Source organism: Elephas maximus, chromosome 10, assembly GCF_024166365.1.
Source record: "Elephas maximus indicus isolate mEleMax1 chromosome 10, mEleMax1 primary haplotype, whole genome shotgun sequence".
Taxonomy (NCBI): domain Eukaryota; kingdom Metazoa; phylum Chordata; class Mammalia; order Proboscidea; family Elephantidae; genus Elephas; species Elephas maximus.
The window spans coordinates 77,036,833-77,054,767 of record NC_064828.1 but is presented as its reverse complement, the minus strand read 5'-3'; the positions used below and the strand labels follow the sequence as shown (position 1 = coordinate 77,054,767).

The 17,935-nt window shown below is 52.3% G+C and overlaps 2 protein-coding genes across 11 annotated transcripts in view; one reads left to right on the top strand and one right to left on the bottom strand.

Annotated features, from left to right (window-relative positions):
- The window catches only part of SPTB (spectrin beta, erythrocytic), a 136,698-nt gene extending 130,707 nt beyond the window's left edge, over positions 1-5,991 (top strand). The window contains exons 34-36 of the mRNA XM_049898202.1: positions 3,774-3,947; positions 4,560-4,602; positions 4,782-5,991. Coding sequence (XP_049754159.1) covers positions 3,774-3,947; positions 4,560-4,602; positions 4,782-4,949 — 385 coding nt within the window. The 3' untranslated portion in view covers positions 4,950-5,991. The remainder of the gene's footprint in view (positions 1-3,773; positions 3,948-4,559; positions 4,603-4,781) is intronic.
- PLEKHG3 (pleckstrin homology and RhoGEF domain containing G3) overlaps positions 5,604-17,935 on the bottom strand; it is a 51,348-nt gene continuing 39,016 nt past the window's right edge. For 4 of the 10 annotated variants that reach the window (XM_049898211.1, XM_049898210.1, XM_049898205.1 and 1 more), the window contains 6 exons: positions 16,936-16,974; positions 16,547-16,569; positions 15,711-16,061; positions 15,096-15,209; positions 11,824-13,240; positions 5,604-11,330 (listed from right to left, as the gene is read on the bottom strand). In XM_049898211.1, coding sequence (XP_049754168.1) covers positions 10,606-11,330; positions 11,824-13,240; positions 15,096-15,209; positions 15,711-16,061; positions 16,547-16,569; positions 16,936-16,974 — 2,669 coding nt within the window. In that variant the 3' untranslated portion in view covers positions 5,604-10,605. The remainder of the gene's footprint in view (positions 11,331-11,823; positions 13,241-15,095; positions 15,210-15,710; positions 16,062-16,546; positions 16,570-16,935; positions 16,975-17,935) is intronic. The other 6 variants (XM_049898207.1, XM_049898206.1, XM_049898208.1 and 3 more) reach the window with 6 other exon arrangements.

The window sequence follows — 17,935 nt, the reverse complement described above, 5'->3', positions numbered from 1 at the left end:
CAGCATTTCATTCCAAAGTCCCAGCTTCTTAGCAACCGCCTCGCTTGAACTACAAGCCCAAAGAAGGTAGTGAGCAGTAGAGGGAAGATGATCCCTGAGCTGGGAGTGAGAAATTGGGACTTCAGATGGCTCAGCAGCCAGCTTTATACGGGTCAGGTTCTCTCTTTGACTCTCCAGTACTTCCTCCCTATGTACCCTACGAGTTCTCCACCTTCTTGCCCTCAAAAAGGAGGAGGAAGAGGAGGAGACAAAAAGCTTAATGTTTCTCAGTGTCTGTTACTGTAAAAATGTAACAACATGGTTCCCCTTTGTCAGTGAAGAAGCTCAGAGTTAGCCCACGCGTTAGTTCATGAGCGTGGTGTTCCCACCAAATAGGCTGAGTGAGACAAGCATTGATTTGCACAAATATGTTTCTTTAAAAGGTGCCTAGTATACTGGGTGTATGGAAACCCTGGTGGCGTAGTGGTTAAGTGCTACCACTACTAACCAAAAGATCGGCAGTTCGAATCCGCCAGGCTCTCCCTGGAAACCCCACGGGGCAGTTCTACTCTATCTTATAGGGTCGCTATGAGTCAGAATTGATTCGACGGCAGCGGGTTTATACTGGGTGTATATTATCAAAATAAACAACAACAAACAAAACCCTGCTCAATTCACAGCTCTGCAATAGGAAGCAAATATGCTAATGATGTGAAAATGCTTTAAAAAATTAGATTTATACAGTTGGTCTTACAGTCAATTGCCTTACTTCTAGGTAAGAGAGTTATATGCAAAAATTTATGCACAAGAATGTTCATCACATCACCATTTAAATTGTGGGTAATTTTTGTAGTATTGTAAGGTCCAACAATAAAAGGATTGATTTATATATATAATGGGGTATCATACGGTTGTTTAGGATTATTTTTAAGAAATACTTGAGGATATGGGGAAATATTCATGGTATAGTGTTAAGCTTAAAAGCAGGATTAAATTGAATATACAGTATGATCCAATTTAGCTGTATATGTGAATAGAAAAAAGACTGGAAGGAAATACATAAAACGTTAATAAGTTATCTTTTTTTTAACATTTTATTGTTTAGGTGAAAGTTTACAGAGCAAATTAGTTTCCTGTTCAACAGTTTATACACAGCTTGTTTCCTGACATTGCAAATCACAGAGTGTATCAGCACTCTTCCCCCTTCTTCCCTGGGTTCCCCGTGTCCATTCATCCAGCTTTCCTGTCCCTACCTGCCTTCTGAACTGTGCTTTTGGGCAAATGCTGCCCTGTAGGTCTCATATAATTGATTGTTCTGAGGTGTACATTCCTCACTGATGTTTTTGTTCATTTTATAGGACTGTCTATTGTATGGCTATAATAGGATCTCCGGGAGTGATTTCAGTTCCAAGTTTGAAGGGTGTCTAAGGGCCATAGTCTCAAGGGTTTCACCAGTCTCTATCAGACCAGTAAGTCTGGTCTTATTTATGAGTTTGAAGTTTGTTCTCCATTTCTCTCCCACTCTGTCCATGATCTACTATTGTGGTCCCCATCAGAGCAGTCAGTGGTGATAGCTGGGCACCATCTAGTTCTTCTGGTCTCAGGCTAGTGGAGGCCCTGGTTCATGGGGTTTATTAGTCCTTTGGACTAATTGTTTCCTTGAGTCTTTGGTTTTCTTCTTTGCTCTAGATGGGAAGAGACCAGTTGTTGTATCTTACATGGCCATTTGCAAGCTTTAAAGACCCCAGTCTCTACTCACCAAGGTAGGATGTAGAACATTGTCTGTATGGATTATGATATGCCAGTTAACCTTGATGTCCCCTGAGACTATGGTCGCTAGCCTTCAAGCCCAGTACCTTAGTCCTGGGAGGTGTACGGTTATGGCTATGAATTTTTCATGACTATGTTGCCTGTATGCACTTTTGCATACATGGGTATATTTGAGCATGTACACATACATATGTACTTGAGTGTTCTTCCATATGCCCTCCCACCCCATTCAGCTTACCTATCTACCTATGTATCTGTTCACATATTATTTGTTGTTATTGTTGTTGCAGGATTGTATATGTATTAGTATTTACTGTTGTTACCTTTTACTCTTGTACACCTTTCAGTGTCTTCCTTTACCTCGATTATGTGGGGCTGACTTCTCCCATATTGTGTATTATCTCTCCCCTCACCAAAATTAGTACAAGTCTACTATCTAGTTAGTGGTTTCCGCTCCTCCCCTCCCCAATCCTGGTAATCATCAAAGAATGTTTCTGTGTGAAAACCTTTTCTTGACTTTTTATAGTAGTAGACTCACACAATATTTGTCCTTTTGGGACTGACTTATTTCACTTAGCATAACATCCTCCTGGTTCATCCATGTTGTGAAATGTTTCAAGGATTCATTATTATTCTTTGACTTTTCTTAGTATTCCATTGTGTGTATGTATCACAGTTTGTTTATCATTCATCCGTTGATGGGCACTTAGGTTGTTTCCATGTTTTTGCTATTATAAATAATGCTGCAGTGAACATGGGTGTGCATATGTCTATTCATGTCACGGCTTTTATTTCTGCAGGATTTATACCTAGGAGTGGGATTGCTGGATCATATGGTATTTCTATTTCTAGCTTTTTGAGGAAGTGCCATGTCATTTTCCATAGTGGTTGTACCATTTTACATTCCCACCAGCAGTGTATGAGAGTTCCAGCCTCCCCACAGGCTCTCCAGCATTTGTTGTTTTCTGGGGGTTTTGTTGTTGTTGTTTTTAGGGTGTGTGATGGTATCTCATTGTAGTTTTGATTTGCATCTCTCTAATGGCTAACGATCAAAAGCATCTCTTCAAGAATTTGTTGTCTGCCTGACTACCTTCTTTGGTGATGTGTCTGTTCATGTCTTTTGCCTATTTTTCTTAATCTTTTTGTTGTTGAGTTGAAGTTTTCTATAAATTTTAGAGATTAGACCCTCAACAGACATGTTGTAGACAAATTTTTTACCCTGTCTGTGGGTTCTCTTTTTACTCTTTTAGGAAAGTCTTCTGATGAGTATAAGTATTTAATTTTCAGGAAGTTCCAATCGTCTAGTTTATCTTCTGCTGTTTGTGCTTTTTTAGTAATGTTTGATAGTTTATTTGTACCATAAAGTCGGGCTCCTAGGTTTGCCCCTATTTTTTCTCCTATGATTTTTATGGTTTTAGGTTTTATATTTAGGTCTTTTGATCCATCTTGAGTTAGTTTTTGTGTGTGGTGTGAGGTACGGATCCTGTTTCATTTTTCCGCAAATGGATATCCAGTTTTGCCAGCTCCATTTGTTAAAGAGACTATCTCTTTCCCATTTACTGGATTTCGACCCTTTGTTGAAGATTAACTGTAATAATAGTTAACTTTTGGTGGTGTAATTACATGCAGATAATTTTTCTTTTTTTTCCTGTATTTAAAAAAAATTTTTTTTTACAGTAAAATGTGTTATTATTTATCAGGATGGAAATTATGTAATAAAAAAAGAAATGGTAAAGCAACAGAAATTGATTATAGAGATGCTGTACCAGGGTAGAGTCCCGGGGTGGTACAAACAGTCAACATGCTGGCTGATAATCAAAAGGTTGGAGGTTCAAGTCTACCCCATGGTACCTCAGGAGAAAGGCCTGGCAATCTACTTCCAAAAAATCAGCCATTGAAAACCCTATGAAGCACAGTTCTGCTGTGACAATCATGAGGTCACCATGAGTTGGAATTGACTGGATGACAACTAATGATTTTTGGTATCAGGGATGGGGGTAACCTGCGCATCTACTTTTTCCCAGGTCCTGGAACAACCTGTACTGTGTGCTCAGGAATAGTGAGTTGACCTTCTACAAAGATGCCAAGAATCTGGCCCTGGGAGTACCCTACCATGGGGAGGAACCCCTGGCCCTGAGACATGCCATCTGTGAGATTGCTGCCAACTACAAGAAGAAGAAACATGTCTTCAAGCTGAGGTAAGGCCCTTCTTGTCCACTGCCCCTTCCCTGGGCCTTGAACCCTCTCAGAGCTGGTAGCTGGATTTGGCATTAGTGGCCTGACAGGGGCCCACTGTATGGAACCAGCTCCAGGTCTGAGCTGGCCCTCAGGAGATGGTCCAGGTTGTTGCCTCTCTCAGAAGGTACTGTGCTGGGTAACAGAAGATAACCAGCACCCAGGGGCGATCTCTAAATTGGGCATCCTTCCCCGTTCGTGCGTCCGGGGGCCATTTCTAAGTTGCATCCCATTCCCCCACCCCGATTTGAATAGATGTAGATAGCAGCAACGATGATCTTAGAGGTACCTCTGGACCGTGTGGTGTCACCCCCACTGACAGTGTCAACCAGTGCTGTCCGTACCCCCCCCAACCCCTTACTGATGCCACTGGTGCCCCCTTGGACTTGCACCAGGGGGCAGGTGCCCTCTCTGCCTCCCCCGCCCCCCCCCCACCCCCGTCCTGTCCCTGCTGCCTGGGAGGGTTCTGGTTAGTGGACAAGCTCAGGGGACTGAGATGGAGCCAGCTCTCTACACAGGCCTCAGGCAGAGGCCTGCAGAGATGGCACGTGACAGAAAACTCTTTGTCCTCCTAGGTTGAGTAACGGCAGCGAGTGGCTCTTCCACGGCAAGGATGAGGTAAGTGCAGGGCCTGCCAACACCAGACGTAGCTAACAGTGGGGCAGGAACAAGAAACCCAAGCCACGTCCCTCAGAAAGGGCAGTCCTACGAGCACACCCCCCAGTCTTGGCGGCGCCCTCGGGCAGTGTGGGCTGTGGCGCGCGTCCCGGCTGGGCCCTGACCCTCCCGCCCCACAGGAGGAGATGCTGTCCTGGCTGCAGGGCGTGAGCACCGCCATCAACGAGTCCCAGAGCATCCGCGTCAAGGCGCAGAGCCTGCCGCTGCCCTCCATCGCCAGCACCGACGCCAGCCTCGGCAAGAAAGACAAAGAGAAGAGATTCAGCTTCTTCCCCAAAAAGAAGTAGCAGGCCGCGGCGGCCCGCGGACAGGGCCGGGCGAGCGCCGCGGGGCGCCCGGAAGCGCAGGGCCGAGCCGGGGACGCTCCGGGCCCGGGCACCTGCGGGCTTGACCTCCGCCCTGGCCTGCCGCCTCCGTCTTCTTCCCGCCCTCCGCCCGGGCGGCTGCTGCCTGCCGCCTGCCTGCTGAGTCGCCAGGCCGGCCCGGGCCCCGGGCCCCCGCTGCCCTGCAATAGCTGCCTTCGCCCGCCCGGTCGGGGCCCCCGCCCCCAAAGCCTGCCTCCACCCCTTGCCCACCCGCCGCAGCTCTGGCCCCCAGCTGCTCCGAGCCCCCGGCACCTCCGGGTCTGGGGGCAGGAAACGGTTCTCTGAGGCATAGGTCCCCTCTCCTCAACCCTCCTCCAGAGCTGAGGGCGCCAGTCCCCCGGCCCCCTAAAAGCTGGAGAAGGCTGATGGGGTTCCTCAAACGCTGCCCACTCCCAAAACAAGTCTTGTTGGGGCCACCTCCCCCTGGTCGCAGCCAGGGAAAGAGAGGAAAGAGGACTCTGGAAATGCCTGTCCCGCCCCTCGGGGATGGGGTAAAGAGTCTTGAGGTGGGCCCACAGAGCACTAGTTCTAGACCAGGGGCTACGGGGGGGCTTGAGGGGGCTAGACTAAGGGCAGGGTCTTGGGTACCGCCAGCTTCTTTCCCACGGGACTTTCTCAGAACAGGGTTTCTCACCTCAGGAGCCACCACATCCCTACCACCCACCGAAAAAAAAAAGGGCACCCTCCAAGGTCTGTGGGTCCAGATTGCAAGGAGCAACCTGCTGCCTCGGCACCCTTTGCTACCACCACACGTGACGGGAGGATCAGAAAGTGCTCAAACCATCCCTCTTTTAAAACACTATGGTTAGAGCTTAGGGCTTAGGGTTCTCAGACCTGAAGGAGGGACAGATAAGTCTAGACACTGCCTAAGGCTCTGCCTCTCAACTCTGGGACCCTCCCCCAACTCCTAGTAGCTGCCAAACTAGCAACATATGACTCAGACCTAAGGCCTCTTAGGGAGACAGTGCAGGCCCCCAGATACAAGATGGGAAACCCCACTATCTGGAGTTGTTGGTTGCTGATTGCAACTCATGGTGAACCCCACGTGTGCAGCACAGAACTGCTCCACAGGGTTTTCAAAGCTGTGACCTTTCTGTAGCAGATTGCCAGGCCTGTCTTCCAAGCACCTGGAGTAAAGTACCCCAAAGTCAAATGCCCACTTGTGTCCTGTCTGCAGCTGTACCATCTTAGGGTATTGGCTAGACAGAAAAAAAAAAAAAGCTTATTACCCATCACCCTGGGGTGGCAAACATGGCCATGCCTGGGCAGATGGCATCACCATCTGTGTGACACAACTACCCCTGGAGAAATGCTGGGGCCAGAGCCATTAAGGTGTGACACTTCCTGATCAGCTTCTCCTGAAGGTCCTGGCCTTGGATCTTGGGCACCACGTGGGTGCAGAGGTCACCAACCATTTATCCCCCCCACCAATCCCCAAAGCCAAAACTCATTGCCGTTTAGTTGATTCTGACTCACAGTGGCTCTAAGTAGAACTGCCCCATAGGGTTTCCCCACGCAGAGCTAAAAGTGGCTCTGCAAACTATAGCACCAGGAATAACCTTTTTTTATGCTGCTAAGGAGAGACTACTGGAGAGTACTCGTTCCACGATTTTCCCTCCACTCCACTTGAGAGCAAGAGTTCCAGCCCAGCATTACCTGGTCAAGTTGGGGACAGTAGGCATCTTGACCACAGACCATAAAGGTCCCTGGGGCTGGGAGCCTGAAAGGGCTACAGTTGCAGTTTCCATCACCTTCCCCATGGGAAGGAGCCTTATACACCCTGAGATGATTGGTTGGGAACAGGGTGGGGCTCAGGTAGAAGCCACAGGGACAGACATCCAATGTTACAAGGCCAGCTAGCCCAAGAACCCTTAGCTAGTGCAGATCAGCATAGGCACAGCTAGGAGATCAATACCACCCTGTGGCCTGACACCATGTCAGGGTGAAGCCAACTTCAGCAGGCAGGGACCACAGGAGGGAAGACATTATCTGATGGAGGTTGATTTTCCCAGATCAGACGCTCCCACCTCTGTAACCAGGGTCTCCATTGGCCTCAACACATCTAACCCTGCAGCCCTCTTCAGGTCAACATGGAAGCTAGTGTGTGCCATGCACCAGCCTCTTTCTACACCTGGGGAAACCAAAGCATGGGGCAATAAGGAAGGCCTTTGGTACAGTGAAGGGCATGTCCTACTCTGGGGCAGAGAGTATGTTCCTTGCTGAAGGGCAGATGATGGCAAGCACTTCCCTTGACTGTTTACCTGGGCTAGTCTTTGGGGAACCAAGAGACAAGGAGCCACCCTCCCCACTCCATGTGAGCTAAAGTAGCACCTGAAGTGAGAAATTTCCAGCAGGAAACTCCACAGACCCAAGAATGAAAAAGTCCCAACAGAAGAGCCAGGATTTCACCACCCCAGGTCCCAGATGGGCAAGGGCAGCCAGCTGCATGTGACCCACCATCCAGCTCCCCATGCATCCCTCTGGCATCACACAGGTCCTAAGACACGCAACCAGCTGGACTGAAACAGCAGGTGGCCCTGCTGTTGGAGCTAAGCTCCTCATACCCTGGCAAGGTTTCTTTTTCCCCGTACATTTTCTACTTTGCAGTCTTTTAACAGTATTTCCAAACTAGGTTGACACACTCCAATCTGCACCAGCATAACAGGCTTCCTCCCCAGGGCAGTTTTTGAGGAAGCTCCTTCTGGGCATGGTCAGGCGGTCCTCCTTCCCTCTGTCCTTCCCTTTGTACCCTGGCCTTGATTCACTCTGGCTGAGAGGTAGAGCGTCCTAGGGCTTCCCTCCTTGGCCCCATCTCCACTAGCACCCAAAAGAGGAGGAATGTGAAAGGCTCAGTCTCCCCTCCATGTCATTCCTCCTTCCTACCAGAGGGCAACTGGGTCCCCTGAGCTGGTCCTGGACCTCCCTCTTCCCTTCAGTGGGAGGGGGTGGAAATCCAGAGAAAGAAGAGGCCAGCAGACCACATGGCTTGGTTCTTGGACAAGCAAGCTCAGGGAGGATGTGAGGGAGGAGGTGGCTGAAGAGGAGTGCAGCCCCATTAGGCACTGGTCATGTATTCTGGGCTGGCCCTGGGGCCAGCTAGGCCTTGTCCTCCACCTGCTCAAATGTGCTTCCACCAACCAGAGGAAACCCATTTACTAGTTTTTCTAATAAATCAATAATGCTACAAATTTTTCTTGTGATTTCTTATTTGACTAGCCCTTGTTTTCCTTTGGAGTCTCTGGGCGATGAAAATGGTTAAGACTGGAGGTTTGACTCCATCCACAGCCTCCTTGGTGTGGGGGTGGGGGGAGGGAAGCCTGGCAATCTACTTCTGAAAGATCACAGCCATTGAAAACCATACAGAGCAGTTCCACTCTAACATATATAGTTGGAATCACTCATGGTTTGGGGCTTTTTGTTTCCCTTTGAACTGATCAAGGGCTGGTTGAACACAGGGAAGGGATGAATGAGCAAAGAAGGTCCTGTGTCGACAGAGGGACAGTCAGACTCTCTGGCTTGTCCCTGGGGGTCTTATGGGATGACTCCATTGGTACCCAGGCCCTGTGCCTTACCTGGTAAAAGTTCACTTATTCATGTATGCAACTAACCTGAGGGCTTACTGCAAGGCAAAAACTTTGCTAGGCAAAGATCAGACCATTCCTTTCCTCACAGAGTTCAGAAAGAGATCATCTAGGCCAGTGGTCTCAGCCCTCGCTGGCCATCGGAATGTCCATGCCTGGGTCTCATCTCCAGAGGGACGGGGGTTCCTTTGGTCTGGGTGGAGCCTGGGCATTGTCACTTTTTAAAGCTCCCCTGATGATTCTAATGGGCAACCAATGAGAACCACTGACTGGTGCAGCACTCCCAGATACAACTGGATGGTTGTATAAGGGTCACCTGGGGAAGGCGTTAGCTATAATTCCCCAGGCCCCACCTCCTGAAGAGTCTGAGTCAGACTCAGGGAACCTGAGAAGGAGGGACTCATCTATCCCCTTCGATTTAGAGATAAGGAAAGAGTAGAGCTTAGGTGACCCAGCTACTTGATGAGAACCTGGGTCTCCGACTCTCGCGCCAGCACTATTGTTCAGTGTTGTATCCAGTCACTCCCCTCAGTGACCACAGAACATTCAGGCCAGCTGGCTCTGCCCTGCTCAGCCTCTGATGGAGGGAGGCCTCCACTCTCCTCAGATCTTTCCTTGACCTCATGAGACTGTGGATCCATCTTCAGATTGAGACTCACAGAGCCCTGACCCAGTGGGTCTGTGGGAACACCCATGGGGCAGCTCTACTTCCTGAGCCTTGCAGTCCACCCCACCCCCCACCTCCAAAAAGAAAAGGGGCAAAAGAAGACTGGTGCACCATGGAAAATGGCAGGAAACCCAATAAGAAATAGTGAGGAATTCCTCATCCTTTTGAATGAAAGACCCCTTAGAGAATTGGATGAACACTGAGGATCCATTCAGAAAACCACATGTGTACCTCTCACCCAATGTTGCATGCCACCTTAAGACATTTTTAGGCTGCAAGTTCAGAATCCTTGTCTGCTAGGATGTCTCCTGGGAATTGGGAAGGAAGACTAGAAGGTACCCAACATTGTGAACTTCTGCCTATTAGAAAAATGTTCTTCATACCCTCCCCCCTTTTTTTTAAGTCCAACTTTGGCCCTGGGAAGAGTTGAAGGCCCTCCACCCCCAAAGAAGACTTCAGGGCTGTGGAGAGACAGAATTCCACATGAGTGGGAGCAGCAGAAAACAAGTTCCTTCCCGCACACCCACCTCCCACATGAGCACCCTAGTGCCTTCTGTATGCTTTGGAGCAAGGATGACAAATGAGTGCTCACATGTCCCAGCCCTGACCCGTGGACGTCGCCCCCCCGCCAGGCCCCAGTAAGGAGGCCACACACAGGTCAGTTGGTCAGCAGTGGTTATTGCACCATCAGCAAATAATGAAATGTGTATACATTAGAAACTACCACAGGGTCAGCCAGACAACCCTCAAAAGTACCTGAACTGAGTCAATTACATTCTTAACAGGAGAGGAATAAACAAGAGAAGCAGCACATGCTCACACACACACGCACATGGGTGCACAAACATACCACAGAATAGAAAGCAATAAATTATTGGCCTCGTTCCTGCCTGGATCCTAAGAAAAGGCACAGATAAAGAGCAAAGCCTCCCCTGGGTGGGCCACTCTGTCTGGCAGTGGCCGGCCAACACTGGAGGCCTGAGCTGTGCTTTTCTCTTCCTGGGAAGAGGCGAGCTTAAATATTTGGCTTCTTACCGAAGAACTATATACAAGGGCAACAGCCACACTGGCCTTGGAGGGGAAAAGCGGCTCATGGGGCCTGTGGAAAGTTGTCCCAAGCCCCAGGAAAGCGCCAACCCATAGCACAGGCAGCAGGTGAGGACAGACACCTGCAGAGGACACCTGGACACAGATGCGTTCTTCAGGAGAGAGTACAGGGGATAGTCTTTCCGAGGGCCCTGCGTGGGGACTCATGTGAGCCAAGAAGACCCTGGCTTGTGAGGAAGTACGTGGGGGTTCTTCCCCATTTCCTTCCCCCGAAGAGTCATAGTCAACCTATGGAGTTCAAGGCCTGGAATTTCTCCCTCAGGTTTCTCACTCTGCCCTGCTGGCTTGAGTCCGCAGGGTCCCTGGGCCCCTCTTCCTTTGGCAGATACTCTGCAGACTCCTGCAAATTCTGGCCCTGTCCCAACCCAGCCGCCAGCAAGCTCAGTCCCTGCCCACCGCCCTCCTCTAGCCCCTCAGGCTGGGGCCCCTTCTCCATGACAATCACCCGCAGGTTGTTCTCCAGGATGAGATCCGCAGTGACGTGCAAGGCCTCGCCTCCATCCAGCCCATCTCGGAGCGGCGACCCAGGAGGCTGGGGCTGGGCAGCCGCCTCATCTCCCCGGCCCCTCTTGGTGTTCAGGCTCCAGCAGCGGCTCACCCTGCCACGCAGGGGTGGCTCCACCATGTTCTCGGGCACTGAGTGGCTCCGGTTGACAGGCACAACGCGGGGCCGGCTGCTCTCAGCCGGGAGTGCCTCGCTGTGGGAGGCATACTTGGAGCGTAGCTCTCGGACATCAGGCCAGTTGAAGGTCTCGGTGTCTAAGGGGCTGAGAGGGCTTCGACCTGAGGGTCGGATCCCAGGCGAGGTGGTCCTGGGGCTGGCAGCAGAGGGGCTAAAGGATAAACGCCGTGGTGAAGTCTCCCTGGCAGAGTAGGGCTTAGGAGGGCTGTGCTCCTGGGCCATCATCTGCTCGTAGCTGAGAAAGGACAGCAAGGGCTTTCTCTTACCTGTGGCAGAAAGAGAGCTGCCTGAGTCACTGGGCAGGAAGGGAAAGGGAGGCAAGTGAGGGCTATGGACTTCATGGGCAAGGCTGGCCATTGGGGTTTTCGGTGTGATGGGAGAAAAATCTCATTTACCATCCAGGGCCCCTTGATCAAAGCAAAATAGGAAGAATAGAGAAAAGGCAGTGAAAACGGGGCCAAGAGTCAAAGGAGAAGATGAAAGTTAAAGAGGGGACCACGGCCACATTTCCTCCAGAGGCCTCTGCTCCATGGGAAGGGCTGGGGGAGGGCAGTGAAAGGGCTCAATCAGGGTTCAGGCCTCACATGGTCAGGCCAACTGCCGTGGCACGAGGGCTCACCTCACCCCCTCGGTGGCTCAGGGTCCAGCTCCATGTTTGGCGTAGATTCCTTAGAGGTAACCCAGGTGTCAGCTAACTCCCAATTGGCTCCTCTGCCCCCGGACACAAGGGAAGAGCCCACTCCCCAACCCAAGTAATACCTTTGTCACCCAACGGCTCTCCAGCCCCCTCCTGCAGGTGGGGAATGGTGGAGCTCTTCCCATTCCTCTCAGGAACTGTCTTCTCCCACTGCAGTGGTGGCCTGGCCATTGTTGACTTGTTGCCCTTGATCCGAAGGCTGTACTGACGGGCCAGCTGGTAGACCTTGTTCTTGACACGCTCACTCATGTGGCTGTCCATCACATGGGAGAGCTGCACAATGCGGGGATGCAAGGGGGCAACCAGCTCCCCCTGACCACTGCTGCTCAGCTCCTTCACCAGCTCCTTCAGCTCCCGGGCCAGGTGGGCTGAGCTGGGCCGCTCGGTGGGAGAGGCGCTCTCTGGGGAAGCAGTGGTGGATTCCTCTGTGATGGCACCCAGTTCATGCTCCTCCAGGATGAAGAGCGGCTCATGTAGGTCAAAGCCGTTTGCCTGGCCCTGGCCGGGCCCCTTTTGAGGGCTCCCAGCAGAAGACTCCATGCCCTCCCACATCTTCACAATTTCCGAAGATGGACGAAACTCAGCATCTGTGAGGGGGGCTGGGTCCCCAGTGCGTGCCTGGCCTGGTCCTGGGAGGTCAAACAGTGCCCATGAAGCCGGTCGGGACCCCGCCTGTCTCTTGTGTCCCAGCGGAGCCACGGGCTCTGGGTCTGGCCTGGGAAGGTTATTGAATCTGGAGACCGAGTTTCTCACCAGCCCTTTGGGAATGTAGGAGAGGCTCTCCCGGCGCCGGATGCTAAAACCTGCATCATGGTGCTCCGCGTTTTCATAGTAGCTCTTGATTTTGTCCAGCAATAGCCGGTCTCGGGTGGAGAGCAGCGATTCCTTCTTCTTGCAGGAGGACCGGTCAGGCTCAGCTGGGCAGCCTGGGCTTGGAGGCTGTGTCCCGTTGATGGACGGGCTACTCTCTGCAGCCACCCCCAAACTGGTGTCCACTTCTGAGGGGAGCTGGGAGGTGAGCGAGTCGGTGATGCTGCCATGCTGGGCCGGGCCCTTCTCACTGCCCTCAAGGCTGAGCATGCTGCTGCTGCGGCTGACCAGTTGCGGAGTTGTGAAGCCGCTGGATTTGCCATCCTCCAGAGCCACGCTGCTCTGCCGAGAGAAGCTACTGACGAAGCGCTCAGCAATGACGCTGGCCTGGTCCAGCACAGAAGGCGGCAAGAGGCTCTCAGGCTGCTGGATGGCCCCCATGTCGTCCTCCTCCTCACTGCTCAGGGCCTTAAGGTCCTCAGAGCTCTCGGCTACCACAAAGTCCACCATGTCACCCACGTGGTCCATCTCCAGCAGCTCCTGGTGGGCATCAAACTGTGTTTCCAGCACTTCTGGAGACTCTGTGTCAGAGGGCATCTCCTCGGTGCTGGGACCTTCCACAGCAGCAAATACCTCCCGTTCTGCCTCAGGCTCAGGGTCTAGCTCAACCTGGGACACAACACAGGGAGCTTACATGAGCAGAAAACTTTCCTCATGGGAGCTGGGGCATGAGGGAACAGCATGGCCTTCTCAAAGCCCAGTGAGGGGGCCTTCAGTTTAGGAGTAAAGCAACCAGAATGATTGTGGCTCAAAACTGGGCAACAGGTCCTTGGAGAAGAACATGATCATGTCCCTTTGTCACCCTGCAGCTGGGGTGCTGGGCCATGTCCTCAAACCCAAGGAAAATTCAAGGAGCCTGGATGGGGTAGGATAGCAGCCACTCTCAGGGGCAGCCTGCCTGGCAACTATAGGGACAAGGTGGGGACACACACAGGGTCAGGCACTGCCCTGGTCTCCCAGAGGCCTCCCTTGCAGGCACCTCACAAAGCCAAGGCACAAGAACCCTCTGCCTGATGCTGAGGCAGCTCCTTAAAGCCCTGGGGGCTCCCACACGAGGGCTCTGAGTTAGAACACAGGCCTGAGCAACATGAGAAGTGGAGTTCCAAGTGCCCTGCAGGGCCAGGTCCTCCCGTGTGGATCAGGGTCCTGAAGGTAACACAAGCATATTATGCAATCCTATCAGAGGGTGAGGCTGGGAATCTGGCTCCCACCAGGCAGCTTCAGGGTTGGTGGGTACAGCCCAACTCTGCACAGGCACAGCCAGATGGGCAGGGAAGGAAGCAAGTTTGAGGACTCCCTCTTGATCACCTTGAAGGTAATTTGAACCATAAAAGTGGCCGGCACAGGCAGGGTTTGAGAAAGGTCTTTGGAGAAAAGATGAAAGCAAGGACTCTGCATCCTGAGGAATCAGCCCGGATCTCATTTTTTCTCATCCAGGAGCTGGGTCTGCTAAGCACAAGACAGCAGCCACCAGCTGCCTGGCTTCTGAGCACTTGGAATGTGGCTAGTCCAAAATGAGACCTGCTGAGGCAGTAAAATGCACATCAGGTTTCAAAGATTTCCTACCAAAAAAAGAGTATAACATGCATCATCAATAGCTTTTTATATTGATTGCATGTTGATAATATTTTGGATTAATCAGGATAAACAAAATACACTGTAACAATCTCACCTATTTCTTCTGACATTTTTAATGTGGCTACTGGAAAATTAAAATCACACAGGGGGTTCACATTCTATGATTATTGGAGAGAGAACACTGCTCTGGACTCTCATCCAATGTCACCCAGGTTTCTCAATCTCGTCCTGGCTGAGAGGCCCACCTGGGGTCTAGCCTTAGCCTCATGGTTTTTCCTTGTAAATCGAAAGGCTCAGCTCCTCACAAGCCACAGGCAGTGTGGGGTTGTGGGAGGAGAGGGGGCTTTGAGTCATAAACCCAACTCTGACCTCGGTTTACCCCTCAGAAGCCACCAAACATCAGGCAAATCACTTAAGTTCTCTGAGCCTCTTTTTCCTTCCAGGGCTGTGGCAGAGAAGGGAAGGGAGGAATAAAACATGACACATAGGAAGCTTCCAGTAGATAGCAATACCCTACCTCTGTCCAGGTGGGCACAGGCGTGTTTTAAATGTCTGACATGTTGGTGGGGGCAGGGTCTTGTGTCCTGCACAAGGCGTCCAGCTGAGGGGGCCTGAAATCTAGCTCACTTCCGCTAGCTGTGCCCTTTAGCACAGGGCAGCATCTACCCAGAGGAAGGGTACCCTTTTCTAACTTATAGAAAGAGGCTGATAGGCTAGACAGGCTGTCTAAAGGAGTGAGAGTCCTGGGGGCCGGGAAATTCCTGTTCCCAGGGGCCCAACAGGAGAACCTGTGCCTGAAGGTCCCACCTGCAGACCTGGAGGTCTGGGTTCCAGGTACCTTGGCACCATCCCCCTCCCACCTACTGGCTGTCCTGCAGCCACTCACCTCTGGCAGAGAAGAGACTGACTCAAAGCTCATGCGCTTCTCAGCATTGGTCGGAGACTGGCTGCTGGGCCTTCTGCAGCCCTTGGGGTCTTCAGACTCGCTGCGCCCCTTCCCCTGCAGCAAACAGAGGCAGTCATCAGCTCCTAGGATGGTCAGGAGCTGGTCCCTTCTGCATCCAACACACACAGCCCCTCCCCAGCCCCAAGGAGGGCCCTGGGCTTCGGTTAGAGTGAGCCTCAGATCTGAGCCATTCCAGAGTCAAACTAGACAGCGAGGCCTGGGAATGCAAAAATTTCTGCATCAGGCATGCAGTCTCCAGCTACGCCTTCAGAGAAGCCCAGCCCACCTTCCCTTCCAGGCCAAGTGGACTTGATCCTTCCATTTCCCACTCCGTTAGTCATGCTCATTGGGTAGTACACTTGTTAGCACCCAGTTCTGGGGCAGCGCATGCCAGGAGCTCACCAGGGCATGACAGCGAGCGAGGAGGTTAAGACTGCTGATGGCAGGAATAAAGGAACCAGGCAGAGGGGTGGGGGGCAGGCGAGGAGACTCTGGACAGGCATGCACGTGCCAGGGAACATGCAAGGAGGAGGGTAGATCAAATAGACACCTCACCATAGCGCCCCGGGAGAAAAGTAAAGCGTTGGCTCGATAGTGCCAGCAGTGGAGGGCGGCCAGCAGGGAGCTGGCAAAGTCGGCTACCTGCTCCGCCACTGCCAGGCTTTCCTCCTCCTCCTCCTCTGAGCCTGGGGGCTCCGGCCCGGCCCCCTTCTCCATATCTTCATGCCTAGCCAGGTCCTCCAGAGAGATCTGAAAGGCCTGCTCTTCCTCCTCCTCCTCCTCTTCCTCCACCACTTCCTCCTCCTCCTCTTGCTCCTCCTGGGCAGCCCCTTCAGCCTCTGGCTGCAGGCCCCGAGTACGGGGGAGCTGCCCAAAGTCCAGGAGAGTGTTGGCACTGCCCGCATGCTGTTCAGAGCACAAGACCCCCTCGTGACTGGCCTCTGGGCAACCTCCCCTCTTCCTGCCTATGGCAGGGGCAAGGAAGCTTCTTGCCGAAGGCCACATCTAGACACCTAACCCTTGGTCTCCACTGGGAGTCAGTGAGGAGCAGAGGTTCTCAGGATGGGAGGGCTGGGGCCTGGGAACACTGTGGGGCCTGGTGAGGAACTCAGGTCCCTAAGAGTCCTGCCTGCCCCAGAGGGAGGGGCAGATGAGACAGGATCCAGGCTGGGAGGCCACCACCAGGGTACTGTTCAGGAAAAGGGTACAGAAGGGTCAACAGGGGCAGGAGCCAAGTCTTATTCATCTCTAGAGCCTGGTGTACAGCAGGTGCTTGATAGGCATGTGCTGAACGAATGACAACAATGAGCACTGAAGGGACCAAGGGAAGTCCCTCCCGCCCTCCCTCCACTAATCCCCTCCTCCCTGGTCCTGGATGCCACTGGCCTTACCTTCATTCCTCCTGCTCTGGCTGCTGATACCACCATTGAGTCCCCAGCACATGAGGAGAGAGCCCAGGGAGAAGAAACCAATAAGCAGGAGGAAGAGCCCCTCTACAGAAGCCAGAGGCCCAGAGCCTTTACCCAGTCTCCTGGGCTTTCGAGGGAAGGACTGAGAACAGGGTGTAAGGTATGGGTGTGTGTGTGTGCAGAGGGGGCTGGCTCAAGGTGCCCCAGACATAGGAAATACGGGGGTGGGACCCCCTGCTGGCTCTTTTCTCCTCAAAGGAGGAAAGAGAAATGAATAGAGGTAGAGTCTCTCTAAAATGTTCTTTACAATCCCCCACCCAGCTCTCAGATCTCACTGGAAATGGCTGGCCGGCCCCCGTACACACACTCACCTTTCTCGTTGAGTTGCCTGAGCAGGTGTCTGGTTGGTTCTGAGAAAAAAACAAGTTGGCAGAGTCAGCAGTGGCCAGGAAACAGCTGTGCTGGCCCTGGTCCCAAGCTCACAGCCCCACCAGCCCAAAGTCCACTCTGGCTTGGCCCCCAGCAGCCCTGGGGCCTGAGGGGGGCTGCCCTCCACTACGCCACCAAGTCCCCTCACACCTGCCTGACAGAGCCAGGCGAGGCCACTCTCATCCACCTCTACTCTCACCCAGCCCTGAGGAGCACTGCCCACAGCACACCTAGCCCAGGAGAACCTGCCCCATGCTGCCCCCTTTAGACCAATCAGCCTCTGGTCCAGAGGTCCCTGGCTCCTCCTCAAGCCCCACCTCCCTCCTGCAATAAGCACATCAGCTCGCTAGCCACGCCCATCACCAAGCCCCCTCACAGCACCCTAGCTGGAAAGCAGAGGTTGCAGACTTTTTTTTTTTTAAGGCCTGGTACCATGAAGCCTTGCTGCCCGCTGGGGAGTGTTGCCTGGCTGTATGGGGGCTGACCAGGCTCCAGGGACAGGATACAAAACACATCTATTAGGCTGATGGCATCAACTTTTACCTCAGCCTTTCTAGGGACAGACCTGAGATAGGACGCAGGGATAAGAGGACAATGTCTTGGGGACCTCCCTCTACAGAGCCCTCACCTAGCCCACCTGGCATTAGGAGGGAGGCCTAGGGCTAGCCACTATGTTCTATGAACTTGGAGCCAGAAGGGACATCTACCGATGTTAGATGTTTCTGGGCAGGGGACCGTAAGGAAAAGTTTTTTTTCTACTGAGAAATGTATGCATACATATACACACATACACACACACAAATTTGCACCAATACAAGTAAACATCCAAACATTTTTAAAGTAAGAAAAATAGAAAATGTTCTATTCTTCACTTTAAAACTTGAAGCTAAGCCCAATAAAAGTGAACTCTTTACAGTGTTAGGGAAGAACTGTAAAGACAGG